Here is a 25,245-nt window from a genome sequence, read left to right on the forward strand (position 1 = left end):
TCTACTCAAATACTTTCCAAACCACAGAGTAACACTTCACTGTATTTACTTATATTCAGAGCCCTTTTACTGGGCACTGATTCTAGAAGGGAGATCAGGTAGGTAATGTCCCCAGTTTACAGAGATGGAAACAGACATTTTATGATGAGCTGGTGGCCAGGTAGGGACCATAACTCAGGTCTACTTGCTTTTGAATGGAGAATTTGATGGTGCTTGGTGACACACTGAAAGGCCAAGACCCCGGAGGGGAGCCCGGGTCAATGTGCTGCCACCGCTGATGTAATCGTGCTGTGGATCTCCCAGCCAGCCCCTGGTCTCCCTTACTGGGTGTTCTCCTGCCTTCATTAGTGAAGACAGTTCTGATTCTTGGATTCATACTGGGTAAATGAGCCTTAGCAATGACACTTTCTATTCACAGATCAAGCTAGACAAATGAGTCACAAAACCCCTTTTTAGGAGAGAAGAGAATGAACGAATTTGGAAGAGAATGAATGAATTTGAGGGAGAATGGGGGACAGGAATACAAGCAGCTGCAGGGAGAATCAGGAGTAGGGAAGACTGATGAGATCAGTTCCTTCACTCATTTATTCAGCAATGTTTATTAGCTTCTATGAATACAGAAGTGTGTTAGGGGTTGCTAAAGACATGTTATCAGATAGGGCTCAGCCCTGAGAAAGGTTGGGGTCTAGTAGAGGTGATAAAACATAAACAATGTGAGGCTGAAGGGCAATGCAGGCCTTAGTTGGTCAATAACATGGAGAGGAGGCTAGAATGAGACTGTTTGGGTAGAGGGCAGAGGAAGGCATAAAGACTATAGCAATGACTTATGGGGGCAGGAAACTGGAAATTCATTGTGAAGTTGGTGGCAACTGTACTGATGAGGATGATGTGGTAGCTGACACCCATTCAGAGGTCCCTGTGTACTTTATACCTATTGACTCATTAATCCTTATAACAACTCTATGAATAGCTTTTGACAGGTGAGGAAATACAAGTACAGAGAGGTAAAGCAACTTGCCTGAGGTCAGCCAGCGAGTGGCAGACTCTGTGGTCTTAACCGCTGTGCTAATAATGCCTCTAAGGCTAGTAAGATTTAGGTGAGCAGAGAATGGGGCAGGGAATTCCAGGTGGAGGAACAAGCATGAACAGTGCAGGTCTCGGTCTGGGAGTAGGTCCACGGTGTCCCAGTCCCCACGGGAATGCAGGCCAGCTTCCTTTGTGAGCTTTGCTGGGCACTTCAGAGAGTGACAGGGCCTGAGCTAGGGTTGGGGATGAGAAGGTGTGCTCTCCAAGGTTGACATGTACCTCAGTGACATCAACACTTTTGTGCTTACTCTGTTGCCGGGGCATGAATTTCTGCTGAAAGGTAGCAGAAGACAGATTCTCAGCAACTTTCCCAGTTCTTTATGGCATTAAAGCTGTGATAAGCCTTAATCTAAAAGGATATTTAAAGCAGTCAAGTGGAAGTTTTTTTTTTTTTTTTTCTAACACTAAAGACTATAGTAGTGAGATGTGGAAAGTACTATAAATGTCAAGAATTTTTAGTACTGTAGTTAAGCAACACTCTGAGAAGAGTGTTGAAAAATGGTACTGAATTCTAAGAAGCAGCCAAAATAACGAAGAACTTGAATATAATGATTTATAAGGAGTAATGAGATTGTTTGTGTAGGGGGAAGAGGAAGGCATAAATAATTCCTACAAATATACGAGGGCTGATGATGTTCAGGAATCAAATAGGGAAGTTGAACCATTTCAATTACTAAAAATTGATTTGATAGGAAAATGCAAATCACTTGGATATGTTAAAATTTGAACTCATCTTAAGTCTATGTTATTGAAATTGAGATGGGAACCCTCCTTCAATGTAGGCTTCTAAGCCATTTGCTGCTACTAATTCCCCATGGTTGCAGGAAGTTCTTAGTCTGGTCTTACCAGCACCCAACTTCCCTTCCATTATTTCTGCTGATCTCAAGGAATCTTCCGCTCTCCTTTTATGTAAAACATTGGAGGTCCTGGCCAGAAGAAGACTTGAGGTCACCGGGGAGCCTGAGAGGCTGGAGCACCTGCTGCAGAGGGCTTGGAGTGACCCATTTCATCCAGCCTCCCTGCTGGAGCTATGCTGTGCTGTCAGGGCTTCACTGGCAAAGGGAGAACAGTCATCCCAGCATGGGAGGCTGGCAGAGCAGGCAAGACTACTCATCGCCCCTTAATAAGCCAACGACAGGAGATGCCTTTGTCAGTTTCCCCCATTTCCACATTCTGGCATGGAGGATTCTTGACAAACCTATATTCTTGCCATGATTTCTGCATGAAGCTCCTTAGAAGGAATTTTGGGTGAAAGTCTCATATCACATGCTATATGGTGGAGGATATCTGTTGGGCAAAATATGTGTGTCATGGAGTGCACAAGGGCTGCATCTTCAGGATTTAGTCCGTTGTAGGAACTGCACTCATAACTAGATACTCTCCAGCAACTCTGCCCCCAAACACATGCTCCACTGAAGAGGGTGGATGGGAAGGCTATGGAGGGACGCCATGATGGTCTTCTTTCTGCTTTCAGATCCCATTCAGGAGGCTTCCAGGACAGGAAGTGGCAAGAACCTTTTGGATGGACCTCCAAGAGTGCTTCAGCCCTTCCTGACCCACAGAACCAAGGTGGCTGAGGTACCCCCCAACCTGCCCTTGCCGGTGAGGAACCCCATGCTGGCTGCTGCCCTCTTCCCAGAGTTCCTGAAGGAGCTGGCGGCCTTGGCCCAGGAACACTCCATTCTGTGCTACAAGATCTTGGGTGACTTTGAGGATTCCTGCTGTTAGTTTTTTTGTTTTTTTTTTTAAATAGAGGTTCTTGTTTTGTAAGGTTTTAGTGTCTTGACTGAATGTTAAATGCAAAGCTGCTTACAAAGATTTCTACTTTAATATTTCCTGACAATACTTGATTTGTGGGGAGGGGAATTTTCTGTATCTTTCCTCTCTCTCTCTAGCCGGGCCTTTCCACCTTATGTTATATATAGAATGTAAGTCTCATAAGCTGGTTGCTCCCTTGGCAGTTTTCTTTGCTCTGTTTTTCCTCCTTATATTTTTTTGGTTGTCATTCTCCTATCCCTTTGAGTTACTCATCTTCCAGCTCAAATCACACCAAGCAAATATTGGGGTTCAGTGATGTCTGGAAGTGCCCCATGACAGAATTCCAGCTGTTCAGCAGCACAGGAAGATTGTACACCTGCAACTGTGTGAATGGTCCTGTTGCCTCCTGCATTTTGGCCTCTGTTCTATAAAGGAAGAGTAAAGATGGAGCTCCTCCTGCCTCCATCACGAAAGCACATATCATCTGTCCCTTTGGATTTTACTTCCAGGACGTGTGTCGTCTCCAGCGTGTGTTGCCTTATGGTGCCAGCAGAGCCTCAGCTATCTGCCTGGGAAGTCGGATGTCCTTGGAGATAATTTGGAATGCAGATAATTTTTCTTATTTCTTGAGAGCTTAATCAGCATGACACTACCTAAACACTGAAGATGGCCTTATATTAGTAAGATTTGCACAAAATTAAGTATACCTATGCAAACTGTTACTTTGGTTTTTAGGAGTTTGATCAGATGAAGTAATGGTATCACATATATATGTAAGAAGACAACCATCATTATTTTTGTAAGTGTTTTATAAAAACAAACTGATTAACTTGTGAAGCCATTTCATAGTGGGTTTTTTCAGGGAGGGTATGCTGGGTGGGATGGAGAGATAAACTAAATGCAGCCTGTAAAAACACTGGTCGTTATTTAAAATTCTATTCCCTTTTGCTAATAAGCTGCACTTTGTAGAGAAACAGGAACTGTACAGCCCACTTCGGGATCTTGGATGTAAATGCAAACAGGTCACCTGGAGCCCTGCGAAGCCAAGTGCCTGCTGGCGACTCACTCTGCATGGAAATGCTGCCTTCCAAGTAATGGGGTTCATTAGAAGGCCCACCGTGCTGTATGAGTGTCCCTCTGCTGCTGTGCAGCCTCCTCCAAGAGGCAGGATTATACTTAGAGCCACAGCCATGTTAGACCATCACCAAGAGGGGAAAACAGAATAATCGTGAGCTGAAAATGAGACCATAAACAACTGATTTTTATGGATATTAAATTCCACTCCCCTCTATTTTGGGCCCAGTTCTGCAGGTGCGAAGCAAGTAACGAGCTTGAGCCTGCCTATTTGGAGGGAAATTGGAAGGCTCGTCTCTCTCTGTTCTTTGTGGGCATCTCTGTGGAGCCCTGAGGGCAGCCACAGGTCTGGTGGTTGTGCCTCAGGAGCACTGGTTTGGTCTTAATCAGGCCCCTCATGCACAGGCAGGGCAGTGGCGGAAGAACCACACCTGCAATGCTGTGGGGCAGTGGAGGCCCTTTTGTGCTTCAGGAATCTTGAAGCAGCTTTCTATTGAGTGAATGAGAAATTGAGAGCTGGCGCCTGTGAAATGACAACAGGAGACCCGGCTTGGGCAGGGTGAGCTGTTAGGAGCCAGCCTTGCTTTCGTGTTTCATAGTCCAAGCAAGACACCAAAGATTCCTACTCACTGTACATTTCTGTTTGTCTTGACAAATGGTTTGCTCAGCTGTGGTGCAGCAGCCAGAAGGGATGAGGCACAGCAGACTGGCCTGCTCCTGGCTTCCTGATGTCTGGTTATATTTGCACAGTCCACAAGTCTCCATTAGAAAAGAAGGTAGCTTAAGATAGAGAAAGAGGAACAGTTGAAGATGGAAGTTCGGCTGTAATTTATTATACTCTTAAGTTTGTTTTTGCACAAGTATTTATCTTCTTGTTTGGACTTACAAAGTCATAAAATGCTAACGCCACATCTGGAAATGGAATTCTTTAGCTTTGTAGTTTGATTTACACCTTTCTCCATTATCTGGTGGTGGTGTTGATTCTTCTTGAATCCATATTTCTGCATTGTAGAATACCATGGTCCCCTTTGTGGAAAGTTTCCTTTAGGAAAAGATTGATTTTGTGCCTCTTACTGTTTTTTTTTCAATAGGTAGTGAAATAAACTTACTTTATTATTTTGTTTTTTTGAGACAGGGTCTTGCGCTGCCTGGGCTAGAGTGGAGTGGTGTGATCACAGCTCATTGTAGCCTCAACCTCCTGGGCTCAAGTGATCCTCCCACCTCAGCCTCCTGAGTAGCTGGGAATATAGGAACATGCCACCACATCCAGCTAACTTTTTGGTATAGTTTGTAGAGATGGGGTTTCACCATGTTGCCCAGGCTGGTCTTAAAGTCCTGGGCTCAAGTGATTGTCCCGTCTTGGCCTCCCGAAGTGCTGGGATTACAGGTGTGAGCCACTGGGCCCAGCCTGAAGTAGACTTACTTTAAATGAGGACAGAGATGACTGGTGTGTGCAGTGACAGGCAGGAGAATGTAACTTCCCACGCTCGGGTGCTGGCAGCAAACTCACACGATAATGCTAACTTCCTATTTGGATATGGAAACTGGTTCATGTTTCTGAATCCATTACAGTCCTCAGAGGTTTTTGTCCAAGGTTTTGCAAAATGAAGTCAGAAAATGGAGCTGGATGTAGAGAGAATAGGAAAACCCATGTGGCTGAGTGAAATAACTGAGAGTGGGTTATTTAGGGAGTGACGTGGACATGCCAAAAGAAAAACAGCAGAGAACTGAGTCTATCCACGGGAGAAGAGCAAATCCTGCACGATTCGGGGGAGTGAACATTGATCTAGGCGGATATGAAGAAACCAGGGAGTGGGTGGGTGAGATTGGGAACTCCTTGTTGGGAAAAAAATCACTGGCAATGAAGTAGAATATTCCGGTCCTAAAGTAAATCGGCAAGCCCTTAGAAATATCTTTTTTTATAATGAGTTGGGGGGAAAATCTTAAATATATTTGGCATGCTTAAAGATACGGTCCGAGAGTGTGGACACTTCTCTGTGTGACAGGCTCCTACACCAATCACTGTGCTCCTTGCTGGAAGAATGTAGGGGAAGAGAAACCGTGGGTACCGCCCCCTGGCGCAGCCCCTGAGCTGGCGTCACTGCGTCTGGCCTGGGCAGGAAAGGTGAGGGAGCCAAGGGTTCCTGGAGTGTCACAACATTAACCTCAATTCATAATTCAGGGCCTGACTTAAAGTTCCAGACTGAGTGACTTCTGTGGTTCAAAATGTATGAGAGCACTGGGATATTTAAAATTGATTTTTTGGAAATGGCCGAGTAAATGTTTTTTAAAGTTTTACACAAAGAAATTCCAAGTTAGGTTCAACCTAAAACATAATTTCATGGCTGGTAAAATACAATTTTCCAACCATCAAATGGGAGTGCTGGAATAGCCAGTTATAGATGTGATTTTTCTTTACCGTTAGATACCTCCTTTCCCTGGTATTTAGAGGAATTGTGAAGTGGTCCCCAGTTTGTGGAGTATTATTTTGGAAAATACTTTGATGTGCTTGGGTTGCAGTGGATGTCTGTCAGGTGTTAGGTAGGATGCATTCAGTATTTTTATAGGTCATCAGGAGTACCCTTTCCTTAGCAGGTGGCTTTTATTTAGGTCAGATATAGTTAGTTTCTGTCCAGGATAAGATATCATGGGGCCAGGGTCTTGTCAGGAAAGCATCCTCTTATGAACAGAATCTAGAAACAGGCTACATGAATATTGGGGTTGCCTGTTTAATTTGGGCAGCCAGTGGGTACTCAGGGTTGAAAGTTGTTTCCAGTGTCTCCCAATCAGCTTGGCTGTGGCCATCATGTGGACTGATTCCCAGGTCTGTTTGAGGTTTAGGGTTGTGGATAGGCTGCTCTTCTGAATCTGGATCAGCGTGTCTAGGTTATCTTCAGGAGGGAAGCACAGCCGCAGCAGTCAGGACAAATCAAGTGCTTTAACGATGGCATCATCCTCTGGGAATAATCAGTCCTTAATACAGTTTTCACTTGACATAATAGTTTTGGTAAACGGTCTTTATCTGGCTGCACCCCCTTTTAAGTAAGCCCTTAATTTTAAATGGTCCCGGCGTGGTGTTTAGTATCTGCATATGCCCCCGTTCTCATTTAAGGGCAGTTCAATGTAACTGCTTAATTACCAGCCCTGTATTTACAGAAATGGCTGTCTGTCATGCTTGCCATTTTTATGAAACACTTTATTGCAGGTCAGCTATTATTGCACGTGCTACTTCAAGTCACTGGCTCAGGCTGGTGTCATGTGTGGTTTGCTGCAAACGGCAGCCTGCTTTGCAGTGTGAGCTCTTCCTGGGAACAGCAGTCTCTTGTAGCTGATGCCACATCAGCTTTAAGTCATTAAGAAGATATTCTAGGCCCCTTGTTACTTCAGCCATCAGTCTATAAATCACACAACACTAATTCTCCATCAAGTAACAGCTTAAAACAGAACACTGTCAAACCAGTTTATGTTCCACCCTTAAATCACATCACTGAGGAAACAGTGTAAGAGAATGAAGTTGACTCTTTCCCCCCCTTCTTTTTGAATGAACATCGTAAACCTAATGCTTTAGAAAGAGCTCTCAGAAGACTGAGAATGGTTTTTAGGATAATTTTGCCTCAGTAAATCCTCTCTACATTCAGGCATTTATTAGGCCATTACTTGTTTTGGGATGACAGATTATCCTGGCAGCTCATTAACTGGATAAATAGGACTTTAGTGAAAGATTTTCAGAGGTTCTTTAGGTAAAAAAGGACCAGGACAAGGTGGGTGGAAGCCTTCAGTTCTTTGACCTCTTGCACCTAGAATCCTAAAACTGATCATGATTTTAGCTAGGACCGACCTTTCCTAGCTTGTAGGGTCACTGTGAATTTTGTTCCTGTCTTAAAAGGTTTAAGTTAACCTAGGTCACTGTTACCTATACAAGTAACAAGACGGCCACCAATAGGACCTGTCAGCATGACTTCGACATGCATTCCAGGCATCTTTTGGGGAGTTTAGATTTACCTTATCATTTCAGAACCCAACAAAGGTGATGGAAGCTCTTAGGCCAGATTAAATTTCATGGAGCAGAGGCTGCAGAAGTCTGTGCTGCTTAGTGTGTCAGCTGACTTTTTATTGGGACAAGTCTATGAAAGGCCCACCTGTAACAAGGCCCCTTATTGCCCTGTGGATATTTTAAAAGAGGGAATTTGGTGTTGACAATCTTATTTACACGACTCTTGCTAAGCTATTTGACTAAGGGTTTCAATCAGATGCTTCCCACCTCACAAGCAAGGGTCAGCTCTATTTGCAAATAATCCATGAATATGTTTGTCTAAAACCTGCTGAAGAGGCATGGCAGCCACTTCCATGCTGCTTTTGGTAATGGGTAAAGAATATGGCCTTTCAGATAGATCTGGTGGCTTTTCCCCAATAGTCACTATGTAGAGACTATGCAACTAAATTCAATGGAAATGAAAGATAGAATATAAAATAGCGGGTCATGGCCATAAGCTGTGTCCTGAACTAACCAACTCCAAGCTGAAGGAGGGTGTGTACTTTCTGAAACTTCGTGGCCATCTTAGTAATTATTTTAGCAATAATTACTAAAATGTACGTGGGGTGGGGGAGCTCAGCTAAAATATCCTTACTGTGGTGCAATAATGATCTAGGTTCTTTTTCCTAGGCCTAGGCCTGCACCTTGAAAGGAACAGAAGTTCACTTTGATGTGTAACCCTGGACAGAGATTAAACAGCTCTTTTCTACACCCAGACGACCCAGAATGTAGACGCCTAGTAGTTGGTATCACCAGTGTCTCTTCAAAAGAGCCCCACAAAAGGTTGTCCATTAATTTGTTTCATACAGTAAGCGAGCTTTTACTGAATACTCCCTCTGTTAGGTAGCATGCAGAGTGCTAGGGCTGGCACATTCCTGCCTTCCCACCAGAACCCTCCAACCTCTTCCCCAGGCAACAGAACACAGGGTTTGGGCCTGACCAGGCAGAGCTGGTTCAAGCCAGCCTGGGGCAGAGCCAGTTTTCCAGCACACTCCCAACTTCTAGTCAGAGCCTCAGCATTATACACCCAGCCTACAGGTGTGTGGATTCCTGAGACAGATGGCAATGGCATCACCTGTGGCGCCAACTCATACATTTTAATGAGATTTCTCCCTCAAGAGTGAACCAGTAGACCAGACTAAACACACACTCATGCAAGAATGTAAAATTGTATTTCACTGAGGCTCCTTTACAAGCAGAGCCATCTTTGTGAATTTCTTGGGGTGTTAATGTAAACATATCTTTAGAATATCTCATCGGGTTTCAGTCAGAGCCATGCTTTGGTTTTTTCCTAGCAGCAGTGATATCAACTTACAAGGTTTGGCTTTCAGGATTTCAGAAGCTGGCATTCAAGACAACAGGCAGTTGTCAGAGCTGAATGAGAATCAGCCTGGACAAATCAAGTGCTTTAACGATGGCATCTTCCTCTGGGAATAATCAGTCCTTAATACAGTTTTCACTTGACATAATAGTTTTGGTAAACTGTCTTTATCTGGCTGCACCCCCTTTTAAGTAAGCCCTTAATTTTAAATGGTCTGGAAAGATCTTCAATGCTTTCTGTAAGGTTTACTCACCAAGAAGCCAGAACTTTTGGTGAAAATGGAATTTATAAAACGAAACTGAACCTTATCCTTTCTTACAAAATAAAGATCCTGTCAGACTCCAGTCTCAGACCACCTTTGCCCATTTGTAATTCAGACTTGCAGAGTGAGGACAGAACTGCTTCAGCCTTACTGTCTTGTAGAGAGGTTTAGTGAAAATCATGTTACTTTAGACCCAGTAGTTTTCAGAACCGCAACAGGATGCGGGGCACCTGGCGCTTCCTGGGTAAGGTCACATAGTCTCTTAAAATTCTGTCACTAATTTTTTTAAAAGATATTTTTTTAAAAAGCCACCTCCTCATGCCTGTCCAAAATGAACCACACAACTGGTTACCTTTCTCTGTCTACCTTTTGGGCTGGGGAAGACAGGCACCTTTCTCATCACTCTCAGGAAAGTCCTGAGCAACTGTGCAAGCCAGGAAGCATGAGTCACTGAACTGGTGATGGAGGGGTGTCCACTTTTTTCTAGTTCCTCAGCTGCTTCTGGAGCAGCATTCACAACGGGAATGTTTTTACTGTCCTTGGCAGGCTACAGGTTCACAGCTTCAAATCAAGGCCTCCAAGGATTTTATTCTCTTACATCACAGTTTTGACAAGTATGCTTTTAAAAAACATCATTTGCAAAACTGGTCTTTAAGCCACATGAGTCAGAGGTAACAAAGGCATATATACCGAACAAAGGGGTGCTCCAGTGCAGTGGAGAGAACAGTATTAGTGTCACAAGCACAGGAGTGCAGACAGCCCCGCCTTCATCGTGATGCCTGCAGCACACCACGATTATCATGAGAGGTCAAGATTTTGATTTACTAATTTATAATCTTATTTCCAAGCAAAACAAGTCAATTTCATGTTACAACAACTTTTTTCTTGTTTCTTTTTATCTTGTTTGGCCTGAGGGTTGGGGGATTTGGGGGAGTTGTCAACTGCACAATCTTTGAAGTGTAAGTTAATTTTTATGTGATATTTCAGTATATATTTTATTGATTAAATTTATTGGAAAACTTATTTTTTTAATTCATTTATTCTCAGACTGTGCCTTCTGGGATGGGTAGGGAGTTGAACAGGCAATATCACTTCCACTCAGTCGATAGGTTGATTAATTCTAATAATATCTTCCTTCCCCACCCTCTTGAGACCTCCTTAAACAAATGTTGTGTTTATCCTGTGCCAGTTTATTTGGTTGTGTTTTCATCTTTGTTAACCTGTGTTAAGGTCTGAAAACAATACATCCAAATTACAGTCTCTCTTGACCACTGCTAATGCCCATCGCCTACAACAATGGCTGGCCCTTAGGAGCTGCTCAAAAATATTTGTGGAAGGAACTGCAGAATGAAAAGTTTTCTTAGAATGGGTAACAGTATCTCTAACATACATTTTATTTAGTTTAAAATTCCTTAATACAAGAAGGTGTTACTCCTTAACCACTGCTGCAGCCATCACCGGACCCTCCTGATGTGGATGAAGCAGGCGGGGTGGCTGCTGGTCAGCTGTGGAGGCACCTCCAGGCACAGGGCCTAGAGGGTGAGAACACTGGTGACATTAACGCCATAGCTGTGGCTCGGGACAGGGATTGAGAGGCAGCTCGCAGGGCACATGAGCATCAGCTTTCACGGGATCCTGTTCCCAGTCAGGCTGCACTGTTCTCCCTTGGGCAAGGGGACCCCAAACATCTCACAATGACATCTTCTTCTCCAGGATCTCCTTTATCATGACTGGATCTGCTCGGCTTTGTGTCGCTTTCCGGACCAACCCAATCAGTTTATTTACAGCTCTGGGGTTTCCCTTCTTCACATCCATTACCTAGAAAGACAGAAATTACTTAAGAGGAGAAAATGAAGAGACTCATGCCCCCAAATCCCAAACTAAGGCTTAAGTTTACTGAAAATTAAATTCTGCTTACTTCCACTAGTATTAGACATAAAATGAAGAACAGAAAAAGGGGAGGGGCCTAACTTCTGAGCAGGTTTCTAGGCTCCTGTCAAAGGAGATTTTTGCTACTCTGCTTTCTGATTAAAATGAGCAAGAAGTGATTGCCGAAAGCCAGAGAAGCTGGCACGTGATCCGGATCCAGGGCCCTCTCCTCTGGGACACCACAAGGACCGAGGACACTGAGTCTGGGGAGGGATAATCTCTCTGAGATGAATCACTGAGTCTAATCAGTGAGGACACCTCTCTGATTCTCAGTGACGTTCAGCTGAAATGTGCGGCTTTCCTTCTCCCCCTGCTCCCCATCAAGAAGATCCCTTTATCAGAAAGCAGATCTACACACTGGCCGAGTCTTCCGGAGCGCTGGGTGGGGGGAGTGTGCTGTGTGGGCAGGGGGAGTGAGGAAGCCAGGAGGCGCTGAATTCCTATCAAATAGCCACTGACTGTTAGGGCCACCACGTGACCTCCTGCTCTGCAGTGTCTCCAAGGGCAATGACATGAGGATCTGCACTCAAGTGCCACAGAACAAGCCTGAAACTACTAGCACGTCTTTATCAGTCACCACAGATGAGGCAGGAAGACGAGGCTGTGAAGGCCCGGTGCAGGCTAATTTTCCTTATCGAGAGCTCTTTACAGAGCTGTGAGTGTCTCCGGCAAGCTGATGGGTGGGTGGGTATTATTCTGAAAAAGACGCTGACAATTTTTTTTCCCCACTGAAAAATATCTCTAGACAATATGATTAGACTTGGGGAGGGAGGGATGCCACTCATTTTAGCTTTTATGTCTTGTGCTGTGCTAAGAACACAAAATGACCTGGTTTTCAGCCATGCTCCTGTCAGGGATTTTCTCCACAATTTATAAATACTTTTCCCTTCTGCCTTTCTTCCCACCTCTTAGAAGCATGAAGCTGAAGTTCCTGTACTCTCCCTGCTCTGCAGGCACACCTGCTGGTTCCTTACTGGGAGGTCCTTAGGAAGTAGCGCTAACCACAACGGATTCAAAATGCCAACCCTGGGAGAGGGCGACACACCCGGGAGGTCACAGCTTGGATTTCGTGAGCTTGCTGACACCCTTTTAAACTACACCTCCACGGAGAGTAAACTCCAGGGGTGGCATCCTCCTTATAGGAAAAGAAGTTGTGTGTTTCCAATATCCACCTATTTCATCTCTTCTGACCTTAACTAAAAAGATGACAATGAGGGAATTGTTGATGAAACTGGGCCAGCCATTCTTAGGAAGAGCCTCTGGGCTGCCACAGGGAGCGATGGCGAGGCTCTTGGGCGTGTCCTAGGGCTGGTTCTGGCCCTCTCCCCTGCCCGAGATACTCACCACTTGAGGATGGGCCTCCATCACAGAGTGGCAGAGCTGCTCCAGTGCCCCCTGGTCCTGCATCAGTTCAAGCTGCTTTTCTGAAACAATCTGCCCTGGAGTCTTGCCTTCCCTCTTCCACAGTTCCTTAAACACCTATGGGCCAGAGAAGGGAGAGGAAAGAGAAATGAGAAGTCAGCTCTTCTGCCAGCTCCATTTGCACTGCTGTGCTGTGCGAAGCTGGGGTGGGAATGAGCAGATTCAATTAAGACCCCACTGCCTGGGCCTGGCCCAAAGGGAAAGGGCACCTGGCTGCCCTGCCAGAGCGTTGGCTCTCCTGAGGCATCCCTGAATGCAGGGCTGGGGAACAAGGCCAGCTAGGTGGAATGAATGTGCCCGGGGTCTCCTCCTGAGGCTGAAGTCTCCCTCAGCATAGGGTGTGAGAGGACTCGGGCCAGCCAGGTGCCCCCGTGCCCAGAGGGATGGTGAGTCCTGCCTGGCTGATTCCACACGGGAGGGGGGGCCGTAGGAGGCGTGGAGATGCCCATCACTCATGGGCGCCTGCTGACAGGAGTCGGAGGGCCAGTGATGGATCTGTCTCATGGCCACCGAATTAATTGAGGTGACATTTTGGTGAAGGATGGGACCACACAGCCTGCAGGAGGTAACCATGGTACTAAATAAAGTCCAGAAACAGCATGCTGGGAAAGATGACTTTAGGGGGGCAGGAAAGTAGCCCCGTAATGAAGATACAAAATGGCAAACAACTGAAAACATAAATTAGAATCCACAGGGGCCCCCTGGCCTACCACATTCATCTCCTACAGGTAGAGCTGGACCCAAATCAGACTAGGATAATGAACGCTAATGGTTGGTGTATTTTTTTACTTCAATAATGACAACAACAAATCCCCAAACTCATCAAACCCGAGAAAAAGGAAACCATTTTCAAGGAAGGCATTTCCTATGGTAGCTGTTTTCCTCATTCCTCTTGTCTTCTAGCGAAAAGCAGAATTGGGGGCGGGGAGGAGGGCTTCCTCTGTTGGTCTCCCGCCAGCGCCACCTCCGTCCAGCCCACAGTCATGACTGAACACTGAACATTCCCTGTTACCTTGGTGGCCGAGAACGGGCCAACTAGGAACCATTCCTCCTGGAAAAACAGAGCTCTTCCATAATTAGCAAGAACAGCAAAGCAAATAAAAGGCAGATGCTCTGAGTCTCAGCAGGGCTCAAAGACTTCCCCAATCTGAATCAAAACAAACTACAAATACTTATCACTGCTGGGACAGGCACTGCGCCTTCAACCTGGTGCCTCAGAACGTGCGCCGTGACTGTGGCCAAGGAGGTGTGCTTGGCAGGTCCTGGGTAAGCTCCCTACAGGACACCCCTCTGCCGCTGCCCGACTGCTCAGGAAAAGCCTGGCCCTACGCTTAGAAAAATACAGAACGCACATGCCTCCAACTCAGTTCAGCAGATGTGTACGTGGCCTGACAATGAGGAAACCATTGGGAGAAAGCGGGGCACAGAAGCAGGAAGAAACTTCCTCACTCTCAACATGCTTATGAGTGGAGTGCTGGCAGCAGAAGCACTGGGGACCTGGATGGCGTTCCATGGAGCTGCCCTGTAAGTCTGAGGAGTCCGTCTGCCCCCTTTCTCTGACACGTTTATTTTTTGAACTAGGACTTAAATTTTAAAAATCATTTTCTAATGATAAAAGTTAATACACATTCACTGCAGAAAATATAAGGAAATACAGGAGAGATCAAAAGAGATCACCGGAATTCCCATTTTCTCAAGAAAACCAATGTTAGTATTTTGGTGTTTTTCCTTCCCATCTTTTTCTTTCTGTTTTGTAACATACTTGTGATCATAACGTATATTCAGTTTGTGTCCTGCTTTTTTTCATTTATCACAGAAGTACTTTCTTAATAAAAAGATCTAGTATCCATCAGATGTATTTATCATAATTTAATTATCCCCTCCTCGTAGATATCTACACTTTGACCAGTGTTGATTTTGTTCATCTGCACAGACTCCCAAAAAAGCTTCTAGCTGAAAACCTGACTCAAAACAGAAACCACCTGTAAGGACTTGCTCATGAAAAATCTACACGGCAGTTCCCTCCAGGAAAACCAGGCGGACGAGCAGCCTGTGCCTGGAAGTAGGCGGGGCCACTCCTGGGTCTGCCTCTGCAGACACAGACCAGGGAGTGATTTCTCTGCCCCTGTGGTAGCTGCTGCGGCGGGAAGCACACGGCAGACCCTGAGCAGGCTGGCCAGAGAGCCAGCCTCTGCCTGACGGGACCCACAGCTCAAATGCTGGCTGGATTTGCCTGGGCCAAAATAAGCGGAAGAGTGGCGGAGTGCTTGGAGATCACTTCCAATCACACCATTCACAAGGAGAAGCAGTGCACCTCTAGGACAGATGCCTTCAAACGCAGAGGCTGGCTGCTCCCCGAGAAGGAGGGCCAGGCGGGGTGGTACCAAGCAGTGATGCTAGAGAAACATCATTCAGCAGCCTCCTGGAACACATGGGAGCCCGGTGGCTGAAATGTCCTTTCCTCCCAGAGTTAGAATACATAATGTTAGTTAACTCCACAAATTAGTGCAGTGGCCGTGACAGTCGAGGCCCCCAGTCCCCAGCCCCCTAGGCTTATACAACAGACGCTGGTTGTCCCATCCTCTGCTCAATCCTATTTAAGACAAGGATTGTGCACTCCTGGCTGGAGTCCAGGAGGGTGGGAGCCACCGGGTGGTAGTGGCACGGCCCTGTCTCCAGGCCAGACTCTCCTGCTCCTGGCCCTCTTGACGCTCACAGAGTGGCCTCTGTGGCTGCCGAGCCCCGTGCTGCAGCATAAATCCGCAGCTTTTGTCTGTGTTTAATCACACCCTGAGAAGTGATATCCAAGTGCAACTGTTTCCAGCCAGGAGTGCAGCTCCCAGGCCCTGCTGCTGCCTACCCAAGACAAACAGACGTAACAAGGAATTTCTAGCACAGTGCTGGGCCTCTGTGTTAATAAATGGCTGACCAGGAGTACTGGGTAATGCAAGCTGGGAACTCCCCATCACACACACACACTGGAGCCGGCTCTGACACATGGGGCAGAGACTCGGCCTTTGGTTCCCTGAGGACTAATTTACATACCCTCTTAGCTGCCACCCAACTGTTTCTAGCTGAAGCTATTTTTGAAGTATCCTGAAGGAAAGCACACAAGCCTCTAGCCTCTCCCTGCCTGTCCTGGGTTTCCAAGGTCAGGATATGGAGGAAAGACCTGTTCAAGGGACATGGCAGGGAGGGAGCTGTGACAGTTACAGAGAAGGGAGTCCCTTTTTTGGTCAAAGGCAAGTATTGTGAAAGTTTACTGTTCTAGAAAGGCACCCACATCAACCCAAGCCCGTAAGAAAGCGGGGCCCAGTAAACTGCAGATAACTGAAGCACTAAAAGAAAAAGACATCTAGTCATTTGTAATACAGCTTTGGTGCATGATATATAACATTTTGTACATTAAAAGGTTTCTGGCGATTTCTCTTTAAAGCAGACCACAAAGTAGACAAGAGATTGGTTATTATGGAACGCTTGTGTGTTAAACGCGATTTCCATCTCTGCGGCACCCAATTCCAGAAACGTTAACTGGACGATCCTCAGGGGATGGTGGATCATCTGCATCTGTTTCCAGACGTGTATGAAGGATCTCCTTCGTACACCTACACCCCATGCAATTTCCCTTGAACCATGACTGACCAGCTGTCTGGACAACATCCAGGGCGAGTCACAAGAGGCTTGGGAATCCTGGAAGGCTGTTTTCAGGTTAGCTGTAACTCTGACAGTTTGGGAGTCTGATGTGTCCAAGCTGAGCCTGTCTTTAGTGAGGGGAGGAGACGGGGTGCCACCTGCCACTTCAATACACAGCCTGGGTCTTGTGAGGGGCACACGGGATGCTTTTGTCTACAGTTCCCAGGAGATAGCTGCTCATGATGATATATAATTTCCCAGCTTCTATTTCTGATTCTGAAGAACAGGGCTGCTTTGTGGCAGCAACCTCTTAACTCCCCTGGCTCTGGGGTGTGGAAGGGATGAGGTTTGTAAATGTCGGGAGCACTGGCAGGACACCTGGGAGGAGGGTGCAGTGAAAGGCAGAAGGAATGAAGATAATGCACAAGGAAGTGGGTGAGAGACAGGCAGAGAAGGGCAGATTCATAACCAATTAGAGCACAAAGCGGGAGGTTCTTTGGAATTCGGAATTCTGCTCTCAGGACAGGATTCTTCTTTCTGTGTGTCTGTCATCCCTAGGAGTAAGTCACTCAGTCACCTTTCTTCCTTATCCCCTGGTCATCTATCTAATCACTTAATGGAGCCTCTTCCAGTTCTGCCAGAGGCAACACCAATAACCAGTAGGATCAGAGAGTCTCTGTTCTGGCCCACAGCTTTCTAAAACCCAAGCCATGCTTGGACTCTTCTATTAAATTTGGAAAAAAATATCTGTAACACATTTTTTCTTTTTTAAAAAAGTACACTATAAATAAGATACAAAAATATTCTCAACAGATTATGGAAATGCAAATCAAATCCTCCCTGATACGACTTCACACCCACTAGGATGGCTATAGAATCAAAAAGATGGACAATAACAAGTGCTGGTGAGGACATGGAGCAACTGGAACCCTCACACACTGCAGGTGAGACTGTAAGATGGTGTGGCCATTTTAGAATACAGTCTGGCACTTCCTCATTATATGAATGAAACACAGCATTACCATATGACCCAGAAATTCCATTCCTATAGGTATACACCCAGCCTATGTGCAAACACTTGTACATGAATGTTTAAGGCTGCATTATTCCTAACAGCCAAACTGTGGAAACAACTCAAATGTCCATCAACTGACGAATGGACAGACAAAATGGAGTGTGTCCATACAATGGTGGAGGGGCTCGGCAGACGAGCAGCCCCATTTAGCCCTAAAAAGGGGTGAAGGACTGATGCGTGCCGCAACACAGATGTACTTTTCATAAAATGTCCAGATAAAATAAAAATAAATAAATAATACAAAGTCAATAAATACATAAAATATCCAGATAAAATGTTTGACACTATATAATTAATAAGAAATAAACTAAAAAAAAGTACACTGCAAGTTCAGTTTTTGAAAGTCTTTATTGCTATCCTTCCTCCCTCCTCCCCCTTGTTCCTTCATGATGTTCATCTAATATTAAAGGTAGTTATTTCAAGGTGGTAGAACCTGAGAATCTTTGTTTTTCTACATTACTTATATTTTGTATAATCAACATATATTACTTTCCCCCAGAAAATCAGTAATTTCCTAAAAACAGAAAACAAAAGGTAGAGAAACAAAAAAACCCCAAGGCAATGATACATAACGGGGCCCCCTTAAGCAACACACGCTAGACACCCTTCTAGCCAGGCTTGTATTTTCACTTGACTGCCTCACAGAAGTCACCTCCTTTAAACATGCTGGAAGCTGATAAAATCTGAAAGCGTCCCTACATCTGAACCCAGCTGTCAGCGTCTTCCAACATTTTTCATTTCTTCTTACTGGAACTATCTTATTCACCGCACTAGGTGTTTTGTTCTGTTGTGTTGTGGGGCAGGATGAGTAGGAAAAGGGGAAGGTTTTTCCCTTCTTTCATTTCATGTGCAATAACTCATGTGTTCTTCTCTCTCTATATATATATAGTGTTTTTTTTCTGCCCTCAGGCCATCTAATCTTCCTGCAACTGCTCAGCATTGTCAAAAACATTTGTATTCCCCTGACATCCAGACAAGCAAGAGCCTTTCCTAAACGTGGTGAGGTCCCTGTAGTTGACAGCCTCACTCGAGGTGGGTAAACAGAGCTTTTATTAGTCCCGTCTCCAGTTCCACAGCACCCAGCCCGGTGCGTGCGCTATGGTGCCTCATAATTATCCCAAAGCAGCCACTTTCTCCAGGCCTCCCTTTGTAACCTGCCACTACTGTCGGTGCAGATAAACATTACATGCAAAAGGCACCATTAAAATAACATTAAACTTCTGGCTGAAGCATTGACAGCTGCGATCTCTGAAGCTGAGATGAGGCAGCCGCCTTGGTGTTCTTGATGTTTCTGGTTATGTGTGTTTTTTTGTTTTTGTTTTTGTTTTTTGAGATGGAGTCTCGCTCTGTCACTCAGGCTGGAGTGCAGTGGCGCGATGATCTTGGCTTACTGCAATCTCCACCTCCCTAGTTGAAGTGATTCTCCTGTATCAGCCTCCCAAGTAGCTGGGATTACAGGTGCCCGCCACCACACTCAGCTAATTTTTGTATTTTTAGTAGAGATGGTTTGGCCATGTTGACCAGGCTGGTCTCAAACTCCTGACATCATGATCCACTCACCTCAGCCTCCCAAAGTGCTGGGATGACAGGCGTGAGCCACTGTGCCCGGCCCTCTGGGTATGTATTTGTAAGAATATTCTGAATTCCACGAGTCTTTCACCTGCCCAGCACTTAGGCAGAGGTACAGACAGACAAAAGGCTGCTTAGGATGATGCTATTTTTCGAGTTTTCACACACTGGGCATGTCTGTAACATTTTACCTACAAAGTGCACAGTCTGACTTCACCCTCCTTGCTGAGGACAGACTGTCCAAGGGCAACCATGCAGCAGGGACAAGGAAGCCCTGGGACTGGCTGGGAGGCGGTGTGGGGGCGGAAGAAGAGCCCCAGCAGGCTGAGAGCTGAGCTGAGGCTGCCTTGGGCATGAGGGAAAGTTCTCAGGTGTAAAAGGGCTAGGGGAGACATGTCAGGCGGAGATGTTCAGGGCAAGACCAGACAATAACTATTTCCCCAGGTTAGCGATGATGACGAGAAGCAAACTGCCTGTATTGCACATACTGGCTTCATATCCTTGCTAAATAAAATGTTCCTACCTTTCAGCATTAAAAACACCACTACCAGCATTTAATACTTCCATGATGAAAGTCACTCAGTGATGGCATTTGGGTGTCACAGAAAACATTTCTTGGGACAGTGGCACAGTCAGAAGCTGTTGGGAGTGTGGACATACCTGTTTAGCTGCTGATGAAGAAATCGTTCTGCTGTCCAGCAGGTCAAGAAGCTCAGCGAGTGCAGAGGGTGTGACAGGACTGGTGGCCACCAAAAGAGAAAACACATTCACATTGCACACTGTCAGGGCATCCATGAATGGCTGTTCAGAATCAGAACACTTGCTCTCATGGGGGTAAATATCAGACCCATGCCTAGGGATGAAAACAGCAGGCCAACTGGGCTCTCTTTTATTTTATTTATTTATTTTATATCTTAGGATATAACAAATTTTTGTGACTAGTGTTCTTTCTTTCATCACCCAACAATAACAGCTGTTTGGCAGAAGTTGTAGCAACAGACAACTGCTCAGTGTAATTAGTCAAGAAAAGGAGGTGGCTGCAAAATTCATGAACCACAACAGGAAAGGGAAAACAAACTCCAGTAATTAAATATTTTCAACTGAAAGATCAGCCTAAAAATTACCTAAAAAAAAAACAACCAGCTAACAAAGTCACGTTTCTGACTGTTTCTGTGCAAATATAAATTCCTTTAAATTGTAAAAGATTTTCTGCAAGGGAACACAATGACTACCAGCCACATTTTCATCCATCCTCAGGAACCTGATACATAACTCTCTTCTCCAGGCTCACACAGCTTTCTGGACACAGAAGGGCCTAGAATCCACTATACCTATATTTCTAGGATGTGACTTATTTGCCAATATCCCATGATATAAAAGGTCAGGGGCATCCAAGCATAGTGAAACAGTGAAGTGTCATTAATTCACTTGAAGGTGAATTAATGGTAGGGGTGAGTGCCTAAATTATGCAAAAGACAACAGTGAATTACAAACTATTTCTTTTAAAATGTATGGTTTTCTGACTTCTAAATACAGGTTAAGTATACCTTATCTGAAATGCTTGGGACCAGCAGCGTTTCCAATTTTGGATATTTTTGGATTTTGGAATATTTGCATTATACTTACCAGTTTAGCATCCCTAATCCGAAAGTCTAAAATCTGAAATGCTCCAATGAGCATTTCCTTTGCGCATCATCGTCAATGCTCAAAATGTTTTAGATTTTGAAGCATTTTGGATTTCCAGGTTAGGGATACTCAACCTGTATTTACAGCAACTAGGCTCATGAAATGCTGTCTATCTGAGATCATTTGGGGACTGGTTTTAAAAAGGTAGGAATGGCATCAGTAGCACATTAGTGTTACACTGTGTAAATGAGGGCTTCTGAAATGCTTCATGCCACTTGAAAACATCTTCTATTTAAGTCTTGGTTCCCATCATGCACAATTAATTTCTTTGGATGTGCTTAGAAAATACAAAGGAAACTGCAGCTTAGTCCCTATGCCGATTTCCCGGGCTCCAAACCAATGGAGTGCGTGTTAACCAGGTGACTTACTGTACTCTAATTCAAGTGCAGTGAAACCCTATAGGGGCTGTCCACTTAAAACAGCTGATGTACTGAGGCAGCCCATCATCCTTTAAGTGTCTGTTTATCCCAAAGTATGACTAAAAGGCAATTCCAAGTGAAACTTAGGTTTGGAGAATACCTGGTGCTACTAAATTGGCATTCAGAACATCTGTGAACCACCCTGATTAAACCTCAAAAGGAAGAGGGGCAGCGGGCTGCTAAACAAACTAATAAACCTCCCACCTTTACTAACAAGTAAAAGGCAGGCTGGTTTTTCTAAAAGCGTGGGTTGCCTGGATGTTCTGCAATCCTAGAAAATACAATGGCCCATTATCTTAGAATGCAGACTGTGTGTAGAACCCATAATAAGCACTGAGGTGGAACTGGATTTCTTCAGTGTGCAAAAGATAAGGTCCCTAGCCCCATACGAGTTGATGATTGCCTTGGTCTGTTTGGGCTGCTCTAACAGGTTACTACCAAAGACGACGTGGCTTATAAACCATGGAAACTTTATTTCTGCTCTGGAAGCTGGGAAGTCCAAGATAAAGGTGCTGGCAGATTCCATGTCTAGTGAGGGTCCACTTTCTCACTGGTGGCACCTTCTTGCTGTGTCCGCACGTGGTGGAAGGAGCGAGGGAGCTCTCAGAAGTTTCTCTGATGAGGGTGCTAATCCCATTCATAAAGGCCCCTCCCTCACGACCTAATCGTCCACCAAAGGTCCTATTTCCTCACACCGTCACCTTAGGGGTCAGGATTTCAACACAGGAATTTGGGGGAGGATCTGAAGATTCAGACCGCAGCAATGACATAAAAGATGTAGGGGTGGAGAGGGACAGAAAAGGAACACAAAATAACTAAAAATAACATCGCCTTTGAGAAATTCATCTAAGAACCTTAATTCATCAGTTGGGTCATAAATTTAGACTACAAAATCTTTCCACTGACATAATCACACTTGGGATTTCTCCAACACTTTTCTGTCCCTACAATGCCTGTCACACAGTAGGTCATCATATTTGTGTCACAGGCTTCCTCATACCCATAGGGATGTCTGGCAGACTGCACATGTTAATTCCACATATGCCAGGGCTAAACTTGAGTCAGATGATGACAAAGATCAGTACCTGTCACACAGACCCTGAAAGACCCTACTCATCGGCTAAATAAATAAACCCTCAGACTCGACACGCAATGGCAGCAGCAGCACAGGCTACTAATTTGCTGCTGTCAGGTAATACTGGTTCCGGACAGTGAATGCATCTCCGCTGAAGAAGAAACTGATACCGCGGCCTTCAGCTCTGTGTGCTGCTCTTTTCCCTCCCATTCTCTGAGGCTGCGGTTCGACAGAGGAGGGGAAAGGGGCTCTTTCAAAGCTCCAAAATTTGTCCAGTCCCTCAGAGCTCATTCAGGATCACAGCTCCATCTCCTGCTTGGATAAGAGCAGACAACGCTGATGCTTCTACAACCACCCCCAACCCCCCGTGAACCGTGCTGCCTGTCCCAATCCCCAAGCTTATCTCAGGCCCAAAGTCCACCTTCTCTGCTTCTGTTAAAACAGGATGCAAGAAGAAGGAAGACATTGGGACTTGGGCCTCCAGGTGGTACCTGGCGCCTCCAGGTGGTACCTGCTGCGCACAAGGATTCTGTGTTCACCTCATGGATTTCGCAGTGCCCCTAGCTGGCATCCCACCAAGCGCCTGTTCCAGGCAGCCCCCTTCTGCTCCCCTCCTCTGCACATGCCCTCACCTCCCATTTCACAAGGATATCAGCTGAGCCACGGTCGAGAATTTTCTAGGGCACTCTCCTCCTCTTCCATCAAACAACCCCTCCACCCCTGCTCAGAACCCCACTCTTTCCACTCCTCCGAACCAAAGATGCTGGTTTCCCGTGTCCTGTGGCTTCAGTCTCACACAGCTTCACAAATGCTCTGATCTTCCCTGTCTTGACAATGCCTTTGGCTGACCTTGCAGTCACTTGCGTCTGCCCAGTTTCTTGCCTTATTTTAACAATAACAATCCAGCACCAGTGGCTACTACCCACCCTGTGTAAGCACATGCCATCTGGATTCCGTGCCTACCCCTCTATAGAAGCTCTTCTCTTAAAAATCACCCCCCTCGCTTGTGGCCAAACATTCAGCTTCTCCCCATCCCGCTGCACCCTGACTCCTGGGGCTGCACCATAAGCTTCTTGTGAAACCCCCTTCTTGGGCCTCTGGAATCTCCTCCTCTTCCTTGCCTGTCCCTCTGCTGCTCCTTGCCAGTTCATGCCAGGTGGCTCCGGTGCCCTCTTGCTGGGTCCTCTGACTTGACCCCTAGCCGTGAGGAGGATGCTCAGGGCTGCCGCTGCTGCCTCAGGTCCCGTTTCTCTCCCTGGCTGACGTCAACCACCTCCTGAGAGGCCCCGTTCACACCCAGACAATGTGCTCTAAACCAGGACGGCAAACTTCTGGAAAGAGCTAGGGTGCGCATATTTGAGGCTTGGTGAGTGCCCTCTGTCACATACACTTCTTTGTTTTAACAAAGGTAAAAGCAATTCTTAGTCACAGGCTCTACAGAAACAGGCCAGAGGCTGACATGCTATAGTTTCCCAATCCTTATCCTAAGCCAAACTTGTCTTCCTCACAGACCAGCTCCTCTGCATTTCCCACCACCCATCTGCTGTCTCCAATGATGACAGCACCATGCTTCTAGGTACCAGAGTGCAGATTATCATGTTGTCTTTGCTTTATTCATCACCTACTCCCTGAAAAATCTAGTACCTTATTACCAGATCCTAGTGATCCTTCCAAACATTATTACAGCCATCCTTCCCTCTGCATTCCCAACACCACCACTTCTGACTTGCTGTGGGTCTGGCCACAGTGAGCTCAACAGGTTTCCAATGCTTGCAGCCCATCCTTGGATGCTATCCTACATTTCATGCTGTGGGACACATCTTCCTCTTGTCTCCAGTCCCTTCTTGGTTTAAAATCTTTCCCTGCTCCAGTGCTCAGGAATTATTGCCCGCAGCTCACCTGAAACATTGGGGCACTCAACTGGCTTGGACAACTGGATAGCTGTACCTGCCTAATTTTACCACAAAATACTTGCTCAGGAAATTCACAATGTCCACTTTCTTAACTAACCAAATCTGTTACTCATAATTCAGAAGCTGTTAGCCAAATAAACCAACCTTTCAAGCAATATACTCAATTAAAAAGCCAAGTTCAACAAGAGGTTGGACCCTTCAAACATCAGTCTTCTGAGAGGTCTTTAAAGATGAATGCTAATTCACATAATCATTCTCTACCTGGGTTCCTTGCCTGGGTAAGGAACTATGAGACTATAGCTAGTTTTGCAACTACTGCCCTTCTAAGCTCTGGAAACATTAGCCCTAGTAGCCGAGGCTGTTCATTAATTAATGTTTGCTCTATGGGTAGCCTAGCATATTAGTCCAGCTAAACGTTCTTGGAACTGTGTAGGAAAAGAGCTGCTATGGTTTGGTTTTGGCTTCTCAGTCCTTGTTCCATTTAAACTGTAAAACAGAACTGTTGCCTGCCTCCTCTTTACTTGATTTTGGAACAACCAAGCCTACTTTTATTTAGAATTGGGTACCCTTCAGTTCTTAAAACTTCACTGCTTGTGAACTGCTTGGGTAAATACCAGGGGCTCCAGTTCCACTCAACAGGCTAATTTATCTGTCAGCTCCTTTAGAGGCCACCAAAATGACTGTTAAACCCCTAACTTCACAGACCAACATATAAAGAAGCCGATCACAAGCCGGGCGACTTGGCCTCCAGTCTTTGTGGCTGTGCCATCTGAGGCAAGTCACCTTTATCTCCTAGGGCCTCTGTTACCTCATCTGCTAAATGAAAGAGCTGAAGATCCCTAAGGTCTCTTCCAGGACTAAAGTTCAGCAATTCCATACATTTTAACTAACAACATAGAAAAAATGTAAGTTTAAAGTTAAGAAATTTCTATTTCCTCCAGAAGCACAAACACCTCATCTTCTTGGAGCTTTCCTGGAATCTTCTGCCTG

At 45.5% G+C, this 25,245-nt stretch overlaps 2 protein-coding genes across 3 annotated transcripts in view; one reads left to right on the forward strand and one right to left on the reverse strand.

Annotated features, from left to right (window-relative positions):
- The window catches only part of FHIP1A (FHF complex subunit HOOK interacting protein 1A), a 256,592-nt gene extending 252,907 nt beyond the window's left edge, over positions 1–3,685 (forward strand). Inside the window, exon 13 of the mRNA XM_002815215.4 lies at positions 2,561–3,685. Within this exon, the coding sequence (XP_002815261.1) occupies positions 2,561–2,814 (254 nt within the window). The 3' untranslated portion in view covers positions 2,815–3,685. The remainder of the gene's footprint in view (positions 1–2,560) is intronic.
- Positions 3,686–10,904: 7,219 nt separating this feature from the next.
- Positions 10,905–25,245, reverse strand: part of GATB (glutamyl-tRNA amidotransferase subunit B) — a 94,430-nt gene continuing 80,089 nt past the window's right edge. For both annotated transcript variants that reach the window (XM_002815216.5, XM_009240372.4), the window contains 3 exons: positions 19,823–19,901; positions 12,808–12,942; positions 10,905–11,352 (listed from right to left, as the gene is read on the reverse strand). In XM_002815216.5, coding sequence (XP_002815262.3) covers positions 11,224–11,352; positions 12,808–12,942; positions 19,823–19,901 — 343 coding nt within the window. In that variant the 3' untranslated portion in view covers positions 10,905–11,223. The remainder of the gene's footprint in view (positions 11,353–12,807; positions 12,943–19,822; positions 19,902–25,245) is intronic.

This window comes from Pongo abelii, chromosome 3 (genome assembly GCF_028885655.2).
Source record: "Pongo abelii isolate AG06213 chromosome 3, NHGRI_mPonAbe1-v2.0_pri, whole genome shotgun sequence".
In the NCBI taxonomy this organism is placed as follows: domain Eukaryota; kingdom Metazoa; phylum Chordata; class Mammalia; order Primates; family Hominidae; genus Pongo; species Pongo abelii.